Source organism: Gossypium hirsutum, chromosome A04 (genome assembly GCF_007990345.1).
Source record: "Gossypium hirsutum isolate 1008001.06 chromosome A04, Gossypium_hirsutum_v2.1, whole genome shotgun sequence".
NCBI lineage: Eukaryota > Viridiplantae > Streptophyta > Magnoliopsida > Malvales > Malvaceae > Gossypium > Gossypium hirsutum.
The window spans coordinates 72,118,139-72,144,759 of NC_053427.1; the positions used below are offsets into that span (position 1 = coordinate 72,118,139).

Here is a 26,621-nt window from a genome sequence, read left to right on the forward strand (position 1 = left end):
GAAATTTATTTCAATATTTTTGCTTGAAAATTGATATGATAGGAAAATCGTATAAAAATATTGATAGGAAAATTTTATCGATTTAGTGATTAGTTAGAAAAAGAAATTATTGAAGAAATTGGGTAAAATAAGGTATCGGGACCTCTATCTCGTAAAACCGAGTCGAAAATAATTTTATAAATATTTATGAAATGTTATTAATGTGGTATTAAAATTTCGTTAGGAAATTTTAATGTTTGGGTAGTCAATTAAATGAAAAGGACTAAATTGTAATAGGTGTAAAAGTTGCTAGAGTGATTAAATAGCTTAAGAGTCTAATGAGAAAGGATTTAAAAGGAAATTAGACCCAAAATTTATTTGAGCTGGACGGAAAGGGTATGAAATCAACAGAAAAATTGATAAATTAAGGGTAAAATTGGAATATTGCAAAATTAACTAAATAAAACTAGGACTAAATAAGAAATATCTAGATTTCTCTTCATTTCTCTTCAATTCCAGCAGCTAAAAATGCCATAGGAGGGTTCTCTAAGCTCGTATTTCATAATTTTTGCACCAAGTGAGTTAATCCTTGCCTTTTTCTTGTAGTTTTTGTGTTTCTAAGACTTTTACAACTAGGTCCTACTATTAAATTCATTAGTTTTTGATTTCATGGATGAAATTGAAAGTCACCATGGTTGAGTGCTGTAAGTTTATGATGAAATAGAATGAAATTAAAACTTTAATTTGTGTATGATATGATTTTATTAGGCAATTTCAATGGAAATTGATTTTTAGGACCTAATTGTGAAAATGTTTGGAATTAAAGTCTATTGCTGAAATTCTGATTCCTAAAGGTTGTAAACTAGTTTAAGGTGATAGAATAAAATGTTAATTGAGAAACATCAGCTCAATTGAGAGGCTAATTGAGTAGGGATGAAATTATCATTTATTAAAAGCTTAGGGGAAAAATGGTAATAAACAGCTTGCACTAAAACAGTTTGGACAGCAGCAGTAGACTAACTTTGAAAAATCACCAAAAAATTGTAGGAATCGAATTAGAAGATGAAAAAAATATGGAATTAAAGCTTATTGAGTCTAGTTTCTCATAGAAGAAATATTGTAAGCAATGGATTTGTAAATTTTGAGATATAATGAATTTTGTGAGACAATGTCAGAATGAATTTGGGTTCCCTTTGTTTTGATTTTGAAAAATTATAAAAAATTGAATAAAAATAATTAGGGACTTAAATTTATATGTATAGAATTTTGAATGAGTCTATTTTTAATAAAAACAAACGAGAACATCATTTGAATTCTGTATAAAGAGATAATTTATTTTTAGTGAAGAAGGGTCAGAACTGTTAGACAACAGAACAGGGGTGACTTTGACGAATAAAATGTACTGATTGGCTAAACTAAAAATTCTGAAAATTTTATGGTAAAAATATATATGAGTCTAGTTTTATGGAAAATTAACAGATCTTAATTTGGAGTTCCGTAGCTCAAGTTATAAATAATTTAGTGACTATGACTCAAGTAGATAGCTTTGAATGAATTATAAATAATAGTTGAATTATAGAGAATGTTGCATATGAACATGAAATGTATTAAATTGATAATTAAATTTATTTATTTAGATCCAGAAGATTCAAATACGAAGCTAGATTGAGGAAAGGAAAAAGTTCGGGATTAGTAGATTTTTACTGTTTACAAACAAGTATCAAGGTAAGTTCGTGTAACTTGAATTATATTTTTAAATGCTTGAAATGCATATTTTTTATATGAATATGATTTGAATGTTCATTATATGGAAATTTATGAAACATTGATATATTTGATAAAATGGGAAGAAATCCCATTTGAATGAAAGGAAAATTCGATGGATCTCTGAAAAGGAATTGACGGTAAAAAGGATCTAGCCCGAACGGGTGATCCTATCTTGATATAGCCCTCCCGAAGAATATGTGTAAAATGGATTTAGCTCGGACGGGTAATCTGAATTAGGGTCTGAATTTAGCCTGGACTGGTAATTCAGATCCAAGCTCATTAGAGTAATTATCGTTGCAGGGGATTTAGCCTGGACTGGTAATCCCGACAATACTCTATGAGTTTAAATTGGAGGGGATTTAGCCTGGACTGGTAATCCCACTGCAAGGTTGAGGTTCGCGGGAGTGTGCTCTCTGAAATGAAAATGTGCGCACATGAATATGAATTGACAGACCCGGAATTGTACACTAAAAGTGTACCTCTGAAAATCCATCAAAAATTCCAAGAAATTCAATGGGATAAATATGGAAAAATAACAAGGAAATGGAAATCATGGTATTGACGAGCTCATCAATCATAGTATATATTATTGGTACATGGAAATTATTGTACTAACTTGAATGTTGAGTTTGTGCATATTAGGGTAATAATGCATTGAATGGATATATGGATGTTTATTGTATTGTATTGAAAATATTAGGTAAGTATAATTCTTGTTACATGAGCTTATTAAGCACAAAGTGCTTACCCCATTTCCTTTTTCCCTGTTTTGTAGTGTTCAGAGCTCGGAGGTCGGATTTCGTCGGAGACACATCACACTGTCAACCTCAGGATTTTGGTATATAAAGAAACTTTATTTTGGAAATCAATGGCATGTATAAGCTAACAAAGTAAGTGTTAACGTGAAATGAATGTAAAGTTAGCCATTAGTATGGTTAACAAACCTGGTTATAGATATGTGATGACGTTATCTTATATAAATGCATGAATCTATCATAAAAATATGTTGAATTGATTTGGTTGATGTGGATTGGTCTCGATTTAATATTGCAGGGAAGGTTAGATATTTATAAAGGGGCTATATTGAATAAAAAAATATTTAATTCGTAAACTCCGGTAATGCCTCGTACCCTATTCCGACAATGAATACGGGTAGGGGTATTACATCTATTTCTTTGTCTCCCATGGTCGGCCACCTCTCTCAAAAGGGTCTATTTGCCCTTTAAAAACCTCACAATATGATTCATAGTTAATTTACACATTTAGCTAATAAAATAGGACTTTTGCATTTTATGCGATTTAGTCATTTTTCACAATTAAGCTCACAAATGCTAAAATTAACTCATCAAAATTTTCATGCACTCATATAATCATGCTATAACACATAAAATAACATTAAAAATAATTTCTCCTGACCTAGAATAGTGATTCTGAAACCACTATTTTGACTAGGCCCAAAATCGGGCTGTTACAATTCTCCCCCCTTAGGAATTTTCGTCCTCGAAAATCTTACCAAGAAAGTGGTTTGGTTCTTCACGTAAACTTTTCTTTTCCATAATTATTGATAAAGAACTTTCACTCGACTGTGTCTTTAATACTTATCTCTTTACTTGTCATATCAGTCTCATAAGCAGTTCATTGCTATACTACACCTCGGCTGAATTTCAACCTCTATCCGAGAGTTTATATACACAAAAGTCTGATCTATGTCATCATGTCACATATCATACATACCTAAATCTTTTCGAATTCAAATAGTAAAACTAGCCAATTCATCTTGGCCTTATACTCTATTACCTCGTATGGCCCAATAGTTTACGAATTCAATTCTCAATTACTCTTAAATTCTGAAACACGGAAATGAAACATATTGTCAAGAATCTGAACCGATCAAACCAAAAATGAAATGCGGTTCCAAAATACAACCCCGCATTCAAAGCTTTCTATGAAATCTAACAACCTCGGAGGTACACGATTCCATTGATTCGTTAAGTGAAAATTCAACACATACTGAAATGATTTGTAGATTTCATCAAACATTTAGCAACAAGCCACAAAACATTTTTCTCTTTCAAAGATAAGAATAATACTGATAACAATTCATGTATCCAAATACAAAAATCAGAAATGTCGAGTTCCAAACTCGAGTACCAATACATCATTCCTGTGAGTTTTCTTACAAACTCTCTCTGTATAAGCTCTGGATTTTCTACCCAAGCACTTGTAATCAGATTTTTCTTTTCTCAAAGATCATACAATAACTAACTCAAGTCATCTACGTTATCACAATTTAGATCTGTCTTTAACATCGGATACTTTAAGCTATCATATTGCCTTATAGTCTCATAACACATCACTGAAGGTCAAGGAGTCTTTGCCCAATGCAGACTAAACCAGTTCAAAGGCTTCGGTTAACAATATTCTCATTTGACCAAACCTTTCTAACAAGTAATAGACTTTTCAACTTCTGTAAGACAGAAATTTCTATTGTTCAAAGAAGCCTTAAATTATATCAAAGCTTTATAAGAACTATATACTTTTCATTCAAACTGTCCGTCCTTTACCCATAAGGAAATGAAATCCTATTCCCAGACACACATATCTCATTTAATCCTCCAAACAATAACCGATTACTGATTGAACAACCAAGCCAATCTTAATCATCAATAAATGATATTTCAAGAAATCTTCTCTTCCAGTCGATAGAACGACTCAACATGTAATCATTCAAAATTCACTTTAACTCAGAATAACAAGAATATCTCGACTGAAGGCATTAACTTTAATTCTCAGGAAAAAAAAATCCAGATACTGGAATTATCATGTTGCTGTAATCAAATTGGAAACATAGTTGTAATTGGCGTAGTCTTCATAAGCCAAAGAATACACTTTAGGTACGAACCATGATTAATAATTTACGGAATAAATATGGCAAGAAAAACCCATATAAGGATGTCCAAGACAAAGATATCCAAGATAAAGAAATTCTATGATTTAGAAATCTAAGACACATTATCAAAATAAAAGATTCAAAATAAAGATAATAAGAAAAATATGAAGGGTCTCGATAATTCCTCAGAGAAAAGAAGTCTGGAAGAATACATCATTCCAACCCACTGGAAGTAAATGCAACAAGAATGATATACCTTCCCATATATATATACATATCTAATAGAACATCAATTAGAAGAAACAGAGTTATATCATCATGTGTTCTTTTTCATAAAGTTTCAATAGATGAAACGCAATCAAATGTCAGAGGGAAATGGAGCAATACTGATTATATATACGAGTTGGACTACCAATACTTTTGTCTATACATCATGATTAGAAAATATTTCCATAAAACAAAGGTTTAATTAGAAGAGTAAAGGCCATAAGAACAAATCTCAAGAACAATTACACATATAGAATACCTCAAAAGAGACAGTCAAAATTCGTTCAGCCATAACTGTCACACTCAATGTCTTACCTTTCAAATATTATTCCTTTAACTATTTCTGTCATCACTAATCCCGTATTATTCCTTTCATTGAAGAAAGTAAGTTCAGAAGGAATTTCAATTACTACATTCTTTCGACGTCGTGTCTGAATTAGTCGACTTACCAAAGTTAATTTCTTCTCTCATTACAATATTTTGTAAATCGAATAATCTTTAAATCAACTTGATACCTTTCTAGTTATGTCTTTACTTATCAACTCATTCTCAAACTCTGACCATATTTACAATTATTCTACCGCTGAACTCTTTTGGTTTCATACTTGTGAGCTTATTTCAGCATAAGTCCCATGAAATCCTTTATAAACACCACTCTGGTAAGGGGGTGAGGTCGTAGGGCCTCTGACTCGACTCTTATATACATATGCTTATGACACAACTTTCATCATCATAGCAACACCATCACAATCATGTCATTCATTTCAGGAAAAATTATCATTCATATTTGCATTTCACAATTTTCCAATTATCTTATTCACTCAAGTTCACTTATGCACACATTCTATGGATTCTGGATAACTTTTCTCGTCACATTCACTTAATTAAACATATCAAACACATAATATCATATGAGGGCCAACAAACATGGATGAATATACATTACAATTGAAACCTTGATTTTACACATCATCATATGCATGTCATTACAATCATATAAATCTCTCCGAACAATTTAACGCATTTACTTAAGCTATACGAGCTTATCAATCATAATCATTCAAATAATTATAAATAAACACTCGTTCTACCTGTATTTTTAGTAAGTTATCTAAACACATGCATTTACTCAAACAAATCAATCATATACACCATGGGATTGTCGATCAATCATAAGTAAGCTCATTATGCCATGTACACATTCTATTTCATGTTTCTCATATCACAAATATGTATATATACATATCACGAATTCTTATTTGTTCCTTTCTGAGTTTCGATTCATCATAACTGCACTTTATTAGAATACCTTCGTATCTCTGTCTACGTGATCGGGTGTAGCTCGGTTGGAGAGTACTTTTGTCTGAGCAAGATAGTTCTCATTTGCGTCAGGAGACATATCACACTATCACAAATCTGTAGCATGTATAACTAGACTCTTACACATTCTAGGTTAGTCCGAGAATCGACTAAACCATAACTTTAATACCACTAAATGTAACACCCTTTACTCGAGTCTGACGCCAGAACAGGGTATGAGGCATTACGGACTTAACCATTCACAAACATGCAAAAACCAGGCTACAAAAATTCTTTTAATTCAAAACTTTTCATACACATGCATAATGTCCCATACACGTGCCTACGAAGCCTTAAACATACATAGGGATTGATTCGAGACTAAACCGAGAACTTTGAGAAGTTTCAGGAAAACTTAGAAAATTTTCCCATGAAGCAGGGTCACACGCCCGTGTGGACATAGGGACATGCTCGTGTGCCTTTGGCACGCCCGTGTCCTCAGGCCATGTAACTCTCTGTTTATGACGCTAGCATGCAAATCGAACCACACGGCCGAGCCATATGCCCGTGTCTCCAAGCCGTGTCCCTCACACGGTTGAGACACACGACCGTGTCTCAGCCTGTGTAGTCAACACTTAGGCTATTTTCCAAGCCTTCATGTTACCCATAAACCCTTACAACCATATGCATATTAAAACCACAAATCATGGCATCATTTTATAAAAAACCTTTATTAAGACATTTTCATAACATTAACATGTTAAGCTATGCATCTACTCATGCAATACCAAGTCTAGATTCCTTAATCCACATTCATAAAACTTGTCATTTTGACGATCACTTTTACCATTATACTATGGTTACCAATTTATCCATCAGACATTCATGTTCAACCATTATCAAGTTATTTTTATAACGTGCAATTACTACATGGCTATGCCCAGCTCAATTGGTCAAAGAGCATACATCCAACACACATGTCATATTACCAACCAAGCATGGCAAACAAACGTAATCGCATCATAAACATTAAACATGACAGGAATACCTAGGTTTATAAGCCATAATCAATATGAGCCACATCTCATGGCCATATACATATAACTCAATATAAGTCAATACATTTGGCCAAAACATAATAACACATGTCAATAAACTAGATCCCTATACATGCCACTCACTTGAAATTTCTAATATATGCTTTATTATTCCAAAAGTAGAGACTTGATAGTGTGATGCTGCCTCCGATGATCTCCAACCCCGAGCTAATCTGACAAGCTAAAAGAAATGAAAAGGAGGGAGTAAGCTTCATGCGTGGTAATTCCATATGAAAATAATAAGCAATATGCCAACATGCTTCTCAAGGTAATACAACCACAATTACACTTTTACTTATATTCTGGTCGTGTTGTTTTCTGGAGTCAGAGTAACCAAATTATTTATACCTAGAGCTATAGAACTCTAAATTAAGATCTGTAAATTTTCCCTAACACCAGATTCACATATATTCTTACCATAAATTTTTTAAAATTTTTGGTTTAGCCAATAAGTACAGTTTCTTCCTTAAAGTTACCCTTTTTTTACAATCTAATAGTTCCGACCCCTCTTCACTAAAAATTAATTATCATATAATACAGGACTAAGATGACATTACTGTCTATTTCTCTTAAAAAAAGACTCATTAATAATTCTAAGCATATAAATTATAACCCATAACTATTTTTGTACTATTTTCAATGAATTTCTCAAGTCAGAACAGGGGATTTCGAAATCATTCTGTCTCACAAAAATTTAGATATTTCATAGTATGAAACTCCTTTTCTTACACCGTTTCTTCTATGTGAAACTATACTCATTAAGATTTAATTTCATATTTTATTAAGTCTCTAGCTCAATTTCTAAAATTTTTGGTGGATTTTCAAAGTTGGACTACTGCTGTTGTCAAAAACTATTTTAGTGTAAATTAATGATACTAAGTTTATCACACCTTATTAATTCATTTTCACCACATTGGTAAAAATACATATTTATACATCATAAGTATAGACCTTTAATCATAAGGTCATCACAAAATCATTTTCACAGGCATGCCTTACCTATTTACATCCTCACCAAATGTGTATCATAAATCAAAATCATTTTTCATGAGTTTGGCATACATACCTGTGTTACTCAACATGCTCATATACTTACTCATATTCATTCCTTATCAATCATACAACACGAATTAGATTCACATCTTATCAATTTCATGTAGGTGCCTGTACCACTCACAACATAGCCATAAGCTCTATCATTCAATATAAACCATACATCTACTGTTGAACCATTTGGAATACTACAGGGTATTCAATAGCCCCAAACATGGGATAATATGCTAACGTGGGAGCTCGAGGAACCTATGAGAAAACAGTACCCTAACCTTTTTTATGGTAAGATTTTCGGTGACGAAAATCTCTTAGGAGGAGAGTTGTAACAGCCCGTTTTTCGTCCAATCGGAACAGTGGTTTTGGGACCACAAATCTGAAGTTGAAATATTTATTTATTAATATTTTAAAGTCTACAGTATTAATATATGTTTATGTGGAATTTTCGTTTAGAAATTTTATCATTTGAATGCTCAATTTGGTAAAAAGGATTAAATCGCGTAAAGTATAAAAGTGTTGTTCTATTAGTTAAAAGTGTCTAATAGCTATAGAAGAGGTCGTTAATTAGTAATTAGACCATTTATAAAGTTAGTGGACAAAGATGGACATTATTTGAGTGAATTTTAATGTTTTAATTAAAGGTTATAATTGTAAATGGTTAATTAATGAATAAATAAGTTAAATAAAATCATTTTTAGTCCATATTCTTCATCAAAACTGATTGGAGTTGAGAAAAACACCATGGATAGAGCTTCAAACATTCGGCCATAGTTTAACCTTACATGTAAGTCCATTTTTCATCCCATTTTTAATGATTTCTATGTTTTTGATTTCGTTGCAACTAGGTCTAGCTAGCCTAGGTACTATTTTGCAAAAATGTTAAAGATTTTGAAAGTTTCCATTGATGAAAATATGTGTTCTTTGATGTTTGATGATGAAATATGAAATCTTGTTGCTAGGTTTACATATTTTGTAAAGTGATTTTGAGTAAAAATACAAAATAAGGATTTATTTGTGAAAATGTGAAAATATGTGGTTAAATGTGTGAAAATTTGATAAATGTGGCTTGCTAGGGGCATTATAGTAATTCGGCTAGCATGGGTTTATTTTGAATTTCATTAATTTGTGATTTTATGGAATAAGGACTAAATTATAAAAGTGGTAAAACAATAGGGGCAAATGTGTAAATGTGCTTAAATGCGTATTCTAGATTAAATTTAATAGAGAGATTATTAAATGAGTTAATTTTGAATATATTTAGATCAAGAGAAGCAGAATTTGGATCTAGATCGGGGAAAAACTAAAGTTATTGACTAACCGACTTATTCCGTCATTTTCACATTTGAGGTAAGTTCGTATGTGATAAATTTCATTATAAGTGTATTTTAATTGTTTTGATATTGTATAAATTGTGAATATAAGATTTCGGATAAGTTTGACAATGACTCGACGGTAATTCGATATTTGAAATCCCAGTTGAACCTTAGGAATAGTTTAGGATATTAATGACATGTCATTAGGGGATACATTGAGTTGGCTTTGGGTCATGATATTAGCACTTCGGGTACGAGTTATACCGATTTGGCTTTGGGTCAAGAATATCAACTGATTTGGCTTCGGGCCATGATATCAGTACTTCGGATATAAGTTACCTTGATTTGGCTTCGGGCCATGGTATAGGTACTTATTGTGTAAGACTCCTGAGTATCCAAATTCTATTCTGAATGAGATTGGTACGAGATAGTACAGGTATGTTCATAAACCATATTAGCTTTGAATCAAAGAAATGATGAAGAAAGTATATAGTTTTGTGAATGAGTAATTGAAAGGTTTGTTAGTTGATGTGAATTCATGTATCTATAATAAATCATTGAATTATGTGAATATGATTATATTGAGTGTATTTCATACGAGATTACTAAGCTTTATAGCTTACTTTATTTATTTTTCCCGTGTTTTATAGTGTTATCAAGCTAGCTCAGATTCGGGGATTGTCGGATATCGCTTCACACTATCCACCTATTACTCGGTACCTATGAACTTTGGTATTTTAAGTATATGGCATGTATAAGGAATTTGGTCATGTTGGTTACGTTTTGGTTATGATTTTGGCCATTTGAATTAGCTTGTAAATGTCTAAGGTTTGGTTTGTATATTTGGCCATGTGAGTTGGCATATTTTGGTTGATGTTGGTTATGTTATATGTGTACAAATGACTTATGTTGTGTGATTAATGTTGGAATCATGGTGCTTAATGATAATTGGTGATTTGAATGTCAATTGGTTGATAATTGGGAAGTTATGTGCTTGTGAATTGGTGAATTGGTGAATGATGATGGATGTTTGGAAAGGTTTATTTAGTTGATTTGTATATGTGAAGTTGGTATGATTTGAATGAGTGAAACTTGAGATAATAAGCATGTTGTTGATATTGAAATGGTATGTTTTAGCATTGGTTGTGGTTGAATCGAATGTACATTTATGCTATAAATGAGTACCATTGGATTTGTATAGGTCTACCTAAGTTTGGGTAGAAAAATGGTTTGGTAAATAGTCTATTTTTGTTCACATGGGCAGAGACACAGATGTGTGTCTCAGCCGTGTACAACACATGGTCATGTTACACGGTCGTGTGTCCCCTGGTGTTGAAATTAAAATCAAGTCAGTATACCCCACACAGCCTCACACACGGGCGTGTGACTTGGCCGTGTGGCATAAGTCAGTATACCCTATAGGTTTGGCACGGCTTAGCACACGGCTTGGTACGTGGGCGTGTAGGGCCATTTTTAGGGTACACGGGCGTATGTGTTGGCCGTGTGACCCAAGTCAGAGAGTTACACAAGGTCGGGCATGGGCTAGAACACGACCGTATGCTCTAATTTCGAATGTCCATACGGCCTGTGACACGGGCGTGTCTGTTGGCCGTGTGAGAGACACGGCCGGGCCACATGGGCGTGTGTCCCCTGTTTTGAGAAAATTTTTCTATGTTTCATAAAAAAATTTCTTAAGCTATCGGTTTAGTCCCGAACCACTCCCAAAGCATGTTTAGAGCCTCGTAGGCTCGTTATAGGGACATTATGATTGAGTTTGAATGATAATTATATGAAATGTGTAAATCTATACATAGTGAATGCTTAATTGTTTTATAAGTCCGGTAATTCTTTATAACCCTATTCTGGCGTTGAATACAGGTGAGGAGTGTTACATACTTACTTACCAGAATCCATTTATCTTTTGACTATATCTCTATGTCAATTCAACCGATTAAACAAATTTTAATAAGCAAATGTGTTAATGCACATACATACTTACGAAATCAAAAAAATCTTTTGTACATATCTCTATGCCAATTCAAACAATTAATTCAATCTCATAAGCACATAAAAGATCATGTGAGGTAACAATGTATTTCCACCTTGAAATAGTTTAATCACAATAATCTTGCAAGTTATACAAGGCTAATGTATCGTTAGATACCGTTACTAATTTAACCCTCAGCTACCTTAGATGATTAAACATGCACTGATTAAGTATCGTGTCAATTAATTACTATTCAATCCATTTAAATAATTAATTCATTAGTTACCTTACAATAGTAATGCAAGAAATACTTATTCATGATTTTACTTAATCAAACATCTTACTGAGGCCTATAACAACACAAACACAATTTTAATAACTCAAGTAGACAAAATGTAATCAACCTAACACGAATTAAATTTAAGCCATATTAATTAAATTAAACATATCAACATCACAAATATTCATAGACATGTTCATCATAACAACAACAAAATTAAAAGGATAGGGAACAAGAATCAAATCCGGTGTTTTTTCTTCGTGGCTTAACTAGTTTGCTCCACTCTTCATTCTCCACTTGTTATTGTCGAACCAAGGCTTCTACGAACACTTGAATACTGCTCCAAATGGTGGTTGATTGAATCTTTTTCAAGAGGTGGAATCGGCAAGGGAATATGGGAAGGAAATGAAGAAAAATAGAAGGGAATGAAGAGAGTAAAAGGAGAGAGAAGTAAAGAGATGAGAAGGGTTGAGATATGTTTGAAGTGAGCAGCAAATGGGGTATTTATAGGTTGAGATGGCTGCTAAAATTAGAAAAAATTAGCAGCCATAGAGTTCCTCCATAGCCGGCCACACATGTGGCAAGTTGAAGAATTCAAACTTGCTATTTTAAGGTAGGGGCAAATCTAGAAAGGCACAAATAGTGAAGGGATTTGAATGCAATTTGAAGGAGTCTTCAAGGGCCATTTTGCAAGTTAAATAATCATCCAAGCAAGCTGATTAGGTCAGTGTGTGGGACGGTTTTGGGTTGCCTAGTGCTCGGTTGGATCGGTTTGTAAGAGTATGCCCAAAGATCAATCACGAGATGGTTGTAATAACATACTTGATTTATCATGTTTATTGATATAAGGCGTTGCGATTATTATTTCAGTTTCTTTTCTGTATACATAAATAAACTGTTTTATAATAATGTCCTGAGAATAATATGATTATTTTTAAAAGATCCTTAGTCAAGTATTATTGTTGGCTAGGACAACAATAATGCATTAAGACTAACATGTAGTTGATTGATGATAAAGAGTTGTCATTGATATGGAGTGTCAAAATCAATGCATGAATATGTGTGTTAGAGAACAACATATTGGAATGACCTGCTATGAGTATGTTTCTTGGATTATTATGTAATTGTCACAATATTACTCATAATGATTGATATGTTTATGATCCTCATACTTGAGATCATCATTATCCCAACATCGTGAGTTGTATATTTCAGTATAGTCAAACGAACATCATAACTGGTTGTTCTATAAAGACTGATGTTGGATATACCACAATCTATGTAGAGGGATATGGTTGATCAATATAGGATAAGTCCCTCCTACATAATGGGAGTAATATTTTAGGCCACTTGATTGAGTGAGACTAGAAATGCATGGCCATGCTCAAATAAGTTGATATAAGATGTCATACTTATTTGTGTATCATAGTTCACTTAAGGTATCAAGAAACATGGGATGGGCTATGCAAGTGTGACTATTCCATGACTTGTGTCCATTCCAAAGATATAGGACTTAAGGATTAATGCATGAAAGGTTAATCACAAAGGGTTGTGTCGAATCATGACTTCTCGTAACTTAGGTAGCAATGATGCATTGCTAGATTCCACTCATTGTTTGTAACATTAGAATCGTTCTAATATTACTACTAACGTTACAAGAACCTATAGGGTCACACCCTATGGTTGAAATGAACAGAGTAAAACATAGTTAGTATTGTATTCTGATTGTCAGATGAATTAAATTAATTATAGAATTAATTTAATTGGGTAATCAAATTGTTGAACATACTATACGTACAAGGATGTTGTACACATAATCAGAACATAATTTCATTAGTATATGAATTTGATTCGTATATAAGTTTAAATAAATATAGTTTACCGAAATCTTTATTATAATTAATGTAATTATAATTTTCGGTTAAACATTATTATATTTATTTTAATGATGACTATTATGTTCAGATTAATTTTAATGAATTAATATTCATTAAAGAAAAAAGATATACCAATTAAAAGGGTGTTATATATGGCAAGGGTAAAAACCCTAAAGAAATAATATATAAATAAGCCTGAAACTATGCTAAAGGGTCTAGCAGCCGTCAAGCATAAAAATCACTGAAATAGTTTCTGATATTTTTCTACCGTTCATTGTCAACTGGGTGCACTACGTAGAGGCCAACATCGGAAAAGTTGCAGCTTGGTTCGATAGTGGTTCAGGATTCTCGTTGCCTAGGCGTTGCTGTCTACTCAGATTAAAGTTTCGGTAATTTCGAAACTTTTATCACCCCGATACGTTCCTTAGACATGGATCCATGGTTTGGATCGCCGGAATATCTTTAATTATTTTATTTTTCCGCTGCGCCTTGGAGGCACCGGCGTTCCAATATAGTTTTCTCGGTTCAGCTCAACTAGGCCACTTTTCATAATGACTTAATAATAATTTATTTAACCCAAATTAAATTAGATTAAAATTGAAATTAATTATATTATGAATTAATACACATAATTTTAACCATCTTAGGCTGAAAAACTAGTTCACCTTGATGCTTCAAAATTGCTTCTCGGTTTTGTGCTTCTAGTACTGTCTGCCGAGCCATTTTTCGCCATTTGTGCGAATCTATCGAAAATGATCAAAATTAATCAAAATTTATTATAAAATTAATTAAAATTAAACATTTTAATAATTAAAGTACAATTTAATTATTTTATAATAATTAAATATTTTTCGACAAGAATTTTGCCGAAACTGCATGAATTTGAGTTAAAAGGGCATGAAAAAGTGTGTATATTTTCGTGTTTCCACTAGTAAAGTAATTATACTTTCAAAAGGAAAGGTTAAAGGGTTTATGCCTACCTATCCTATGCAACTATCGATCATAGATTCTATCACCACATCGATCTAATGTTTTTTGTTAAAACTATCAACTTCATTTATGTGGGGGATTGTTGGAAAAAAATAGATTTTTGGAAGCTTTGAGGCATATTCTCGATTGGTAAAGGCGGAGATTTGAATCATAAAATTATGATTTTATATTTTACCCCATGAGACCTTTACAATAATATTTCATATGCTCAAAATGGTTGAGTGATGAATGAGAAATTGATGCTTCAAGTAAGCCACTTGTGAATTATGTTGAGGAAACTGGAAAGCTTAGTTCCACATTGGTTAGTTCCAACTTGTTGGTTATTGAATGACTAAGCTAATGCTCTACCTCGCGTGCAGGGGGGTGCAAATCCAAACCCGCCGGGGTTGGTGGCGCACTTGCATGACGTGGGTGACGCGAAATGTCCGGATCGATTGGACCCTTCTAGATCTGCAAATATTTTAGCCCAATACGTAATTTTATTTTTCCTCAGTAGAGCTCATCTCTTCAAATTCTATTTGGAATTAAAAGGACAAATATTAAATTGAGTTTAATGACTCATTTATTTTAGACATTAATTTAGGTTTTTAATGGCTCCTTAATTCACGGATGTTAATGGCTCCATTAGTAAAAAAATTCCAAAAGTTATTTCATTTTAAATATGTTATTTAATCTACAGGAGAAAATACACACTGAATTTAATTCACACTGAATTTTTTCTTTATTTTTCCTAAAAAGAATTTCGAGATCTTTTTGCTGCATATTTCAAACCTGTTTTCGGTGATTGAAGAAAGCTAGGCTATAGTTCATTGATCACTACAACCTTGCTACTGCCGTGCTCATCTCGTTGTTGTATCCTGGGAGACAGTCGACCAACATTTCTCCAGCACCAAAGGAGCGGCTAAATCTATCTTGAGGAAACTGTGAAAATAGGCCTCAACTATTAGTCGGATTTCTGACTACATGCGAGTACACAATTTCGATTTAGTTTTATTTCCAATTTCTATTTTTCAAATTTTATATATATATATTTATATTGTTCTGGTTCTATCTTGTGATTTAAAATAATATTTTACATTACTGTTTATTTCTTTAATGTATTTGTAATAACTTTTACAATCGTATGGCTACAATCTCTTCCACTTGGTTTGACATCCACACATATTGTCAAAATATAAATATATATATTGAATTTGAATTCCATTGTGAGGTGACATTAATTAAAGTAAACAAAATCGACCACATAGAACACAATTTATTGAATCTTTGGATCCCTTATCAATTGCTCCTCATATTAATATCAAATCATCTTTCCAGTATGTTGATTATGGTCATGACAACTAGACCATATATTAAATTACAAAATGTGAATACATATATAAAACATTTAGAAAGTAATGTATTTTAGGATTTATAGTTTTAATTTTACCTTTTAACTAAAGGGAAATTGAAAAGTTCAAAAGGTGTAGGTGCAATAAACAAAATTCGGTAGGACCCTCATGATTGTAAAATCTCAAGGGTAATTCATTTCCTTATTTCCTACTTTACAACCTATGCACAACTCCTTATATTAAGTAAGCCAAAATGAAAAAACTCCAACTACGTGTACCAACCATTTGAAAATTTGATAACAATAGAAGGCATATGGCATGAATTATGTTGCCTAACATTTTTGGCATAAGCACACCTCTAATCAAGCTAAGAACGCATGTTCGATTATAATGATTAATATCTACAGGAGTTGGATTCTTTAGGAGATACTCTAATCGTCTCTTCAACCAGCCTAGCTTCACTCGAAACCCTTTAAAATTAGATGGAAGGTCAGTACCTATTTTGGGAGCTTCAACAAAGACTTGTTCTAGATTGTGCTCAAAACTTCCATTACAAGATGCTCATACATTGGAGGCCCTATCAACAACTTTACATATTCCAATGTTTTTGTTGCTTCGCCACATAAGAGATGAAATGTATGGGTCTATTGTTCCCATTGTTCAATTAGAGCGAATATGAATTAGAAAATGTAAGCAACTATCCTAAATTGACTTGCATGATAGAAATCAATGTCTATTAATTGAGAATGGTTCTCTAATTTGGAAGACCTATATTCATATTACCACGAAGTTGAGCCACGAAAGGATACTCTAATGTTGTTGCATCTTGAGAAACATATCTTTGTTTAGATTTCAATAATTGAGAAGTCATTACAATATGTTTGGAAATTGTAATTTGAAGGTACTTAGCTATATAAGGTTTAGGGTAGAACATAGAAAAAGTTTAGGTTTGGTTTTCTATGAAAAACTAGCAAATATGATTGCCAATTTATAGGTTTTAAATTTAAAGTTCTATTTGGGTTTTTATATAAAACTCGACACCCATTATTTTTTATTTCAACTTTTGTTTCACTAAAATTAATTTTGATTATGTTGTTATTTTAAAAAAAAAATCGGTTCACAACTTGACACTGGTAAATATCAAATTTAAAATTTAAAATTATTTGTAACTATTTTAAAATTAAATTAAATTATTATCATTTAATTTTAAATATTTTACTATAAATTTAAAACATATAAATATCAAAATAAAATAATCATATCATAATAATTACTTTAATTTCAAGGGCGTAGGAAAAAAGTTGGAGGCGTTGATAAGTAGACTAAACTCAAAACAAAACAAATGGATATTCAAGTATTCCTAAAAAATTGTATGCTTCAAAATAACTTTTTGATACACATAATAATAAAAAAATATTAAATTTTATATTATATAAAAGTTTAAAAAAAAACCTTAAAAGGATACACTAAAATCTCTTAATATACAAGTTTTTTTTATAAATGAAAAATTTATATTTCTTGACAAGACGACATCACTTAATCATTAAAAATAAACATTTAATGTGGTAACACACAATCATTATATATGCTGTAACTAATTATAAAGTATACATATTGGTCCCTCCTATAAGTCTTTGGCTTCTCTCTTCATTCAACATCTCTTTCTCTTTTCCTTTTCTCTTTGTTTGATGTGATTCTCCACTATCATCTTAACACAGACGCAACAAAACTTTACGCAAGGAAATTGAAGACCAAGAAAACCATGGTTTTTTCCTCCATCCCTTCTTATCTTGATCCACCCCACTGGCAACATGTATGATTTCCTTTTTGAATATCTTAACATGGTTTTCCTTGACAAAAAAAAGCAAAAATTCTAAAAAATATATATTCTTCTTGTTACCCTTTTTTTTTTGGTTAATATCTTGTTGAATATACTAGGTATTTGATTTCTTTTGCTTGTATTTTAACAGCATACAAATCATCAAGCCGGTCCTAGCAGCGGCACAAGCGGTCATCAGCTTCCTCCTCCTCCAGGACCTCCACAACCACCACCAGCTCAACAACCACACGGAGGAGGTGGAGCTGGCTCGATCCGACCCGGTTCAATGACCGATCGAGCTCGTTTGGAGAACATACGGATGCCAGAAGCAGCATTAAAATGCCCAAGATGTGAATCAACAAACACAAAGTTTTGCTACTTCAACAACTATAATCTCACACAGCCTCGTCACTTTTGCAGAACTTGTAAAAGGTACTGGACTAGAGGAGGTGCCTTAAGAAATGTTCCGGTCGGAGGTGGATGCCGTAGGAACAAAAGGAGCAAAGGAAGTAGCTCGAAATCTGCGGTCACCGATGACAGGCAAACAGCTTCTAGTTCTTCAAAGAGTAGTGGAAGCACTGATATTTTAGGCCTTGGAACTCAGGTTCCTCCACTCAGGTTCATGTCTCCTTTGCATAACCTTACTGATTTTGGATTGAATTATGGGACAATTTCAGCTCCAGTTGGTGGACCAAGTGACCTAAGTTTTCAAATAGCAAGTACTTGGAGTGGGGGTGCCACCGCTGCTCCAGGTATGATTGGTTGGGAACAGTGGCGGCTACAACAAGCGCCGCAATTTCCCTTCCTAGGGGGCTTGGAATCTTCTTCCGGGTTATACCAATTTGAAACTGTAGGTGTTGAACCCTCGGGTCACGGTGGCGGACCTAAAATTTCAAGCTCAGCAGCAACCCAGATGGCTTCAGTGAAAATGGATGGTAATACCCAGCAAGAATTGAATTTATCAAAGCAATTTTTGGGAGTTCCTGGAAATGATGAGTACTGGGGTGGAACTGCATGGACAGATCTTTCCCGTTTCAGCTCTTCATCCTCTAGCAATCCCTTATAGATTTGGCTCTCTATGTAACGCTCTCTCATGTAGACATCAAGGACTTATGGTTCCTCAGAATCGACTGAAACCCTAAAATTGGTAGACTTTCACTTTCTTACTAGAATGGGTAGATTTTAATTTATGAATATGTCTTCCATCGTGAGCGTATCAGCAGTTTTATTTATATGTAGAGCTTGTATAAGGCATATATATTGATGATATACACTGCGCAAATTATGTGTTTTAAGTTCTATAATTTGATGATTATATATATATATGCCACTTAATATCTTCTTTACAAGTGAATCGCAAATCAGTTTTTACATTGTTAGATATATAGTTCATATATTAATCATTTTAACTCCACATTTTAATCCAAATTTGGAGCTCATATATATATACATAGAGAGAGAGAGAGAGAGAGAGAGAGAGAACCATACTTGAACTTCTTCTTATCGTTTCTACATTTTAAAACTTTCACTTTAGTCTCAAGTTTCAACCCAAAGCAATGCTCCAAATTTAGAAAATGGAATAATATCGAATTTAGTTTTACATAAATAATTTCTGATTCAATCTACTTTACTTTATATTTTTCTTTTGATTTATACGAAAGAGAAGGCCGTAAAGGATGATTGTATTCCGCATTTGCATTAAATGGTTACAACACTCTACATTTCAGTATCTATATGGTTGACATAGGTGTTTCCAAATTTTCCTTTTCGGGTTCGTTTGAGTCCCTAATGATTTAGGAGATGGAAAGCAATTGGACATGTTAGATTGCAGCATTATTACTTTGTGTCTAAATCCAGTTTGGTAATGATAATTTGTGAGAGATAATGAAGATGACATGGATGCTGGTGGCAGGGAATGATTTTGTAATAATTTGAGAAACGTACTTGTTTGTATTGAGATATGAGGGAGAGAAGATTGGACCAATGAGAAAAACCGAATAACTTAATAATTATTATACTGCAAGGACAAGTCTCAAAAGACTCCAAATTCCTTTTCATATTCTTAAAATATAAGGAGAAGTTGATTTGTACTGTCTTTGAGAGTTATGGAATTTGGGTTTGTTCATATTTGATAATAATAATAAGTTGCCTTTAGAATGTTATTGAAGTGATAAAAACAGAAAAGAAAAAGAGTAGGTATGATGATAGCAAGGTCAAAAGAGATTTGGAAGGCGAAGCAACTATAGGTTTCTGTTCTGACAAAGAGAATGGAATGTCTGACCCATTTTCCTAAGTTTGACGCAAGAGACCGCGTGCTGTCTTCAACACTCACTATGAGACAAACTACTGGTTTGTCATCATGTGGACCTCACTTCTCAGATTCTTGTCTCCCTCAATGTGCTGCCGGTTTTTCTAATGCTTAATGTATTATGTCTGTTTTAAATTAATATTTTTTTTCCAATTTATCTTGCTTTATCTCCCTTATCCTATTGGCTCATGTCAAGCTTCAGTGCTTTGGTCCAACACAGAGAGGAACCATCACCCAAATAATTATTTCTTAATTGATGCAAGTGCTGAATTAGTCAATTGTCCAATAAATTTGGCTTCATGTTTGTGGAAAGCTGGACAAAAAATTCAGCAACACGAGCTAATTAATTAATAAATTAAATGATCATTTGAGTAAAAGCATAAAAAGTACAATCACCGAAATATAATCATCAAACCCAAATTCATGATTAAAATGGTTAGAACAATCACAAGTTTTATACTGAGTGTTGCATCATCATATGAATGAAACAGAGCATCACTATCAGTGCTGTACATAAGTTCGGCATTGACGACAGCACAATGAGAAAGATGGTTTAAGGGATAGATTTACCATCTTAATCTCTATTATTAGTATGAATACCTAATATGATAATCTATCTCTTCTTACCAGCTTCACTCGATCAGACCACAAATTAAAATCAATGACAAATAAAAGTAATGTAATTAAAAATAATTTAGGCAAACAAGCATAAGGTGATGTTGAAAGAAAAGAATCTGAGGGAGGGTTTGGGGTTTTGCTTTTGCAAGAACCGAGGCTGCTTATCAAGCAATCGTATAAAGCAGAATCAAGCCATGGAAGGATGCTGTAGTGGGTGATTCGGTCAATCCCCTTTTTTCTCAGTAATCAATGGGATAGAACTTTACAATGTTTGTTCAAATTAACGTTAACACAATGTTATAATAACAATAAATGAATAAACTAATTTTTAAGGTTCGGAAATCCAAGCCAAATCACATCTAAACTTTGTATTTAGTGAGTTCTCATGTGGGTTTGATTAGGGCACATGCAACTCTGTGCCCTAAGGATTTATTGCTGCAGGCTCTCACTTTTGTTTTATTTTTACAGCATACTAATTGGATGTAAGTGTAATGATTATGAAGAATAATAAATTTTTAGACATGTTTGAGTGATAGAGTATAATTACACCGTAATTCTCTATATCATGTTTGGTGTACAGATGTTTATGTGTTGGGCTATGCCTAAACATGATATTAACACATATTATGCTTATCCAAACTTGATAGGCTCAAAATATGAGCCTGAAATTCTGTCCATATCAATACATATTTGTAATTGGCTAACTTAAGCTTATTTTAGACCCACCCATAATTTTTTTTAAAATACATATTTATATATTTTTAATTTAATATTTAATATGATTTTATACATAATCATCTCAGTTTTTTTATGTTTACATTATAGTAATATTATATATTAATATAAATTTAATTTTTATGTGTTATAAATTACATAATATATAATATAACACATTAAAAACTTGAAAAATAGGTCGGGCTCAAGCCTTGAATTTTCGAGCCCAAACCCAATCCATGTTTTAAACGAGCCTAATATTTTTGCCCAAATGCTCCCAAAATTCAAGAGAGCATTCAAGCTTGAGTGGGTAGTCTGGGCCATTATCAGGTCTAGTTTGGTAGTACAAATTGTAATTACAAATTATAATTATATAATTTATTTTTTTTAAAATATTAATTACTATAAAAATTATTAGTACAATAAAAATTTTCTACACAAGTGACAAAAATTAAAATTAACTAATTACATGTAATATATCAGTATAAAAAATTAATCGATAATGCAATTATTAATAAAATTAACAATAAATAAGCATCGTATAACATGGAGCATCAAAAAGTTATGTGCATTTTTTTGCCATAACTTTTTTATAATTATAATATTTTTATAATATGTAATTTAATTTTTAAATATACTTTTTTGCTTAGAAATTTTAAGGATTCAAATAATATAATTTTTTGTATAACTTTATAAAATACATATAATTTTTTATAATATAATATTTCAGGATTTATAATATAATTTTAGAATTTTTAGTTATAAATATCCTAAACACTTATATATGTTCATGCTTGTAATATAATTTTTATAACTTAAACTTGTATAAAAAAATATTTTTTTAAAAAGTTAAATCATGTATGATTGCTTGGGAAGACATAAGATAATTGTATTTGAGTGTAATTACCTATGTAATTACTTTAATTCTCATCCTCTCCCTTAAAATTGAAAAGTGTAATTGGTGTACTCCAATTACATCCAATTCAGTGATACCCATCAATTGCAATAGTTACCGAAACATGTCACCCTTCTCTAATTACAAACAATTACACACGAATTCATTTACTATGCGACTTTCCAAATAATACCTTAATGTAATTTTAGTAATTGAATTTGATAATTAAATATATATTATATTCACTTTAGTATTTGAATTTGATTTTTTTTTCATTGTAGTCCATGAACTTAGATTTTATAAAAGTATAATGAAAATTTTAAAATAAAAGTAAAACTGCAGGTGAGTATTTTGTTTTTCAATCGAGTCCATCGAATTATCTTAATTGTTAACCTTCAATATTAACATAATTGATTAATTGATTAATTGACCTAACTGAACTAACTTAACGTCAATAAATTAGATCAATGAAATTGATTAATTGACTTATATATATATTATAAATAGAAGTATTATGTATTAAGTTGGTAAAGTTAGTTAGATTATGAATTTTAATAATTGATAGTTGATAAACTAAACTGTACCTATAATCGTCTAACCATTTGGATGAATGGTGAGATTTACTACGATGAAATTAAAAATAGTAATGACGTTGGAATTAATTATTTTAGCGATTAGATTAAAACTAATGATATATATATGTTTGTGTGTGTGTGTTAAAATCCAATTGTAACGATAATTTTGAGATGATAATAAAAAATGATTATTAAAAATATTAAACTAAAAGTGGTACATAACTAAAATTTGAGATTATTTGATATTTATGAAATTATTAGAAATATGTGAAGTTATATTTCATTAATCAAATAATGATATGTATAGAATTTTTTTTATTTATGTAACTATTTAGTATTTATATAAATCATGATGTAATTATATATTTTCTATTTTTATATATTTATTAAATCATATAATATTTATTATAAGGTTTAAGCGAAAAAGCTTATGTGAAGGTGATATGTGGATTATTCAAAATTTGAGTTAATTAATAATTTTAAAATTTTGCGATAATGTTAAAAAATATATGTATAGCCCAATATTTGCCCAACCCATCACAAAATTAAACCAACCCTAACCAAACCCAATTTAGCCCAACAGACTAAAACCCTAAGCCCAGCCCAAACCTAAACAATTTTCAGCAAAAAAAGAGAGGAGAAGAACCCTAGCCGCCGCCCCACCTTGGCCCGCCACTACCAGTTGTCTGCCACCAGCACACCCACTTGCCTCCACCACTCTATGCCTGCAAAAGAAGACAAAAAAGGACAGCAAAGAAAAACACCAAAAAATGAAATTCTTTGTATTTTTTTTGGATTTTGGGCTATATAAAAGCCCTATGGTCATTGTAAACGAGGAGAGGATTTTGATGTTTTTTTTGGAGATTTCAAAGGGAAGAATCGGTTGTATTTTGGGGGGACCCCCTTTTTTTTTTTTTTCCTCTTCTCTCTTTCAATTTCTTAACCAAAAGCAAACAATTGATATCCGAAATACTACAATCTTAACATCAAAAGGCAGAGATTCGAACACCCAAAAATCAGTAAATCAACAAGTCAAAAATCAGAACCGGAAACCTAAGGTGGTTGTGAATCTATTCTTGTTTTGTCTTTTGTTCTATTTTCCCATATATATATATATACTTAAAAATATAAAAATAACAATATAATATAAACATAAAAAAAATTAAAAAAAAAATATTTTTTTTACCTTTTTCGGCCACCGCGTGCGGTGGCCGGCGCCGGCGCCGGCGAGCCTCCGGTGGCCGTCCGGTGACCGGCCCCCCTGGCCGGATTTTCCTTCCCCCCTCCCTTCTCTCTCCCTTCTCTCTTCCCTCTCTCTTCTTTTTTTTTCTTTCCCTCTCCCCAAATGATTTTTTGGTTAGTTTAGGCCTTATATAGCCCTCCAAAACGACGTCGTTTTGGGGGCTACACTTAAGCCCCAAAACGACGTCGTTTTAGCCATGCCCGACCCATCCGACCCGACCCGCTAGAGGATCCGCGTGTTCTCATTTGAATGGGATATTTATGCGCGCAGTCCTTCCGCTTTTTCAGGGTTTTGCAATTAAGTCATTTTCTTTTTTTTTAATTTGGCCCCATAATTTCTCGCGCTTTTTGATTTAGTCCCCGCTAATGTGCTGCGTTTTAATGGAATGGAATAATTGTTGTTTCGGTCCCCTATGTTTTGTGCGCGCTCAAATAAGCCCATTTCTCTTCATTTCCTTTCACATTTGCCCCACAACTTTGTTTTTAATTCAATTTTAGTCCTTTTTTTCGTTTATTTTTATATCTTTATTAAATATCCTTGTTATTTTTATATTATTAGTATTATTAGTATTAGTATTATTATTATGTATTAGTATATATTTTTATTATGTACGTGTATACATATACATATTTTCATATCTAATATTTTTATTTCATTTTTATTCTAATATTTTATTAATCTTATGTTTGTTTCTTTTATATTCCAATGTTATCATTATTATTATTATTATTATTATTTTTATTAGTTTATGTTTTGTTATATATCTATATATTTATAATACGTATATATACTTGACATATTTGTATATACCTCGGTAATATTATTACTAGTTTTTAATATACGCATATATTACCTAAATATTTTAGTATTATGTATATTCTTCATGTATTATATATGTGTCCTTAATACTATACTTTATTTGTGTCATGTTTTTTTATGTCGTATTATTATATTTTAATATTATATTATATAATTATATATACATATATCTTTTATATATATTATCATTGTATATATTTTATTATTATTAGTTATATTTTACATTATTATATATATTTTTCTAATATTATATTGTATATACTGTTGTTTATATATATATGTGTATGTATTTATGTAGTGTAGAAAATAGTTTTATTATCATTCTTATCATTTCTAAGGTATGCATATACTATATATGTTCTACGTATGTTATATGGATTCTTAATATCGCTAAATATATATGTCATCATCTTATATATTATTTATATTAAAATATTTTAATATTCATAATTTCAAATTGTTGATACATTTTTATAATATATTTACGTACATACTTTTCATTTATTATAAATATACTTTTTATATTTTTATATCTCATATTTTTATGTATACATAGGTATAAGCATAAATACATACATCTTAATTCATATATGTATATATACGTACTTATACATACTTAAATATATTTTTCATCTTTCATAATTTTTATATACTTACATATATTTATGCATATTTTACATCATATACATACTTATATATATTCTTTATATTCTTAAAAATGCTTTTTGTATACTTCACATATTTTATAATTCACATACATATATTTTATATTATCACAATTTGTAAATATATATAAACACATATTTACATTTTTATTTTTATAATACTTACCGATTTTTTTATATATGTATATATTTATCTATGTTTTCATATTCTATAATTTATATGCGTTTCTTATTTTATGGCTAAAAATTATACATGTATATACATTTTTACATAATTGTATTTATCGTCATCATTGTTATTTGGTGTTTGTTTATTTATCCATGTACACTTGTGCTTTTTCTAAATGTTAGTTCTATTTATTTATTTGTATGCTTTATTTATGTAATCGCCTCGTCATTTCATTTTTGCCTATTGTATTGTTGTTACTCACTTTACTTTGCTTACCTTGTCGTATTCGTTATTGTTTTGTCAAGCATTAACACCAAGCATCAAAAGGAAATTTTTCTAAATAAGGCAATATTTCGCGTTTGGAAAATCGAGAAAACGTGCCCTAACGTGCTGGGTTTCGATTTCTCGTTCGACTAAATAGCCAAATATCCTCTTAAAGCTTCAAAGTGTGATTTCATTAAACTATAAGGTGATCTTGGTTTCGATGGTTTAGAGTATCGTGTCCTAACGTGCTGGATGTGATATTCCTTCGGAACAAGAGAATCTTATATTTCAATTCACGTTATCAGAGTTTCTTTTAAGGATAGTATTTTTAAAACTCTTCAAATTTTCAATTTTCGACACTAAGACACTAATTAATCAACTAGGTACCAATTTTGGGCGTATCGA

General features: G+C 31.5%; 1 protein-coding gene across 2 annotated transcripts; it reads left to right on the forward strand.

Moving 5' to 3' along the window:
- The first annotated feature begins 17,739 nt into the window (after positions 1 to 17,739).
- LOC107948880 (dof zinc finger protein DOF5.1) lies at positions 17,740 to 19,241 on the forward strand. Of its 2 annotated transcripts, none has more exons than XM_016883536.2 (2): positions 17,740 to 17,892; positions 18,098 to 19,241. In XM_016883536.2, exons 1-2 carry the CDS (start codon positions 17,890 to 17,892, stop codon positions 19,010 to 19,012), a joined length of 918 nt encoding a protein of 305 aa, XP_016739025.2. In that variant the 5' UTR covers positions 17,740 to 17,889; the 3' UTR covers positions 19,013 to 19,241. The 2 variants fall into 2 exon arrangements, with proteins under 2 accessions (XP_016739025.2, XP_016739024.2); XM_016883535.2 differs by having other exon boundaries at positions 17,742 to 17,940.
- Positions 19,242 to 26,621: the final 7,380 nt, after the last annotated feature.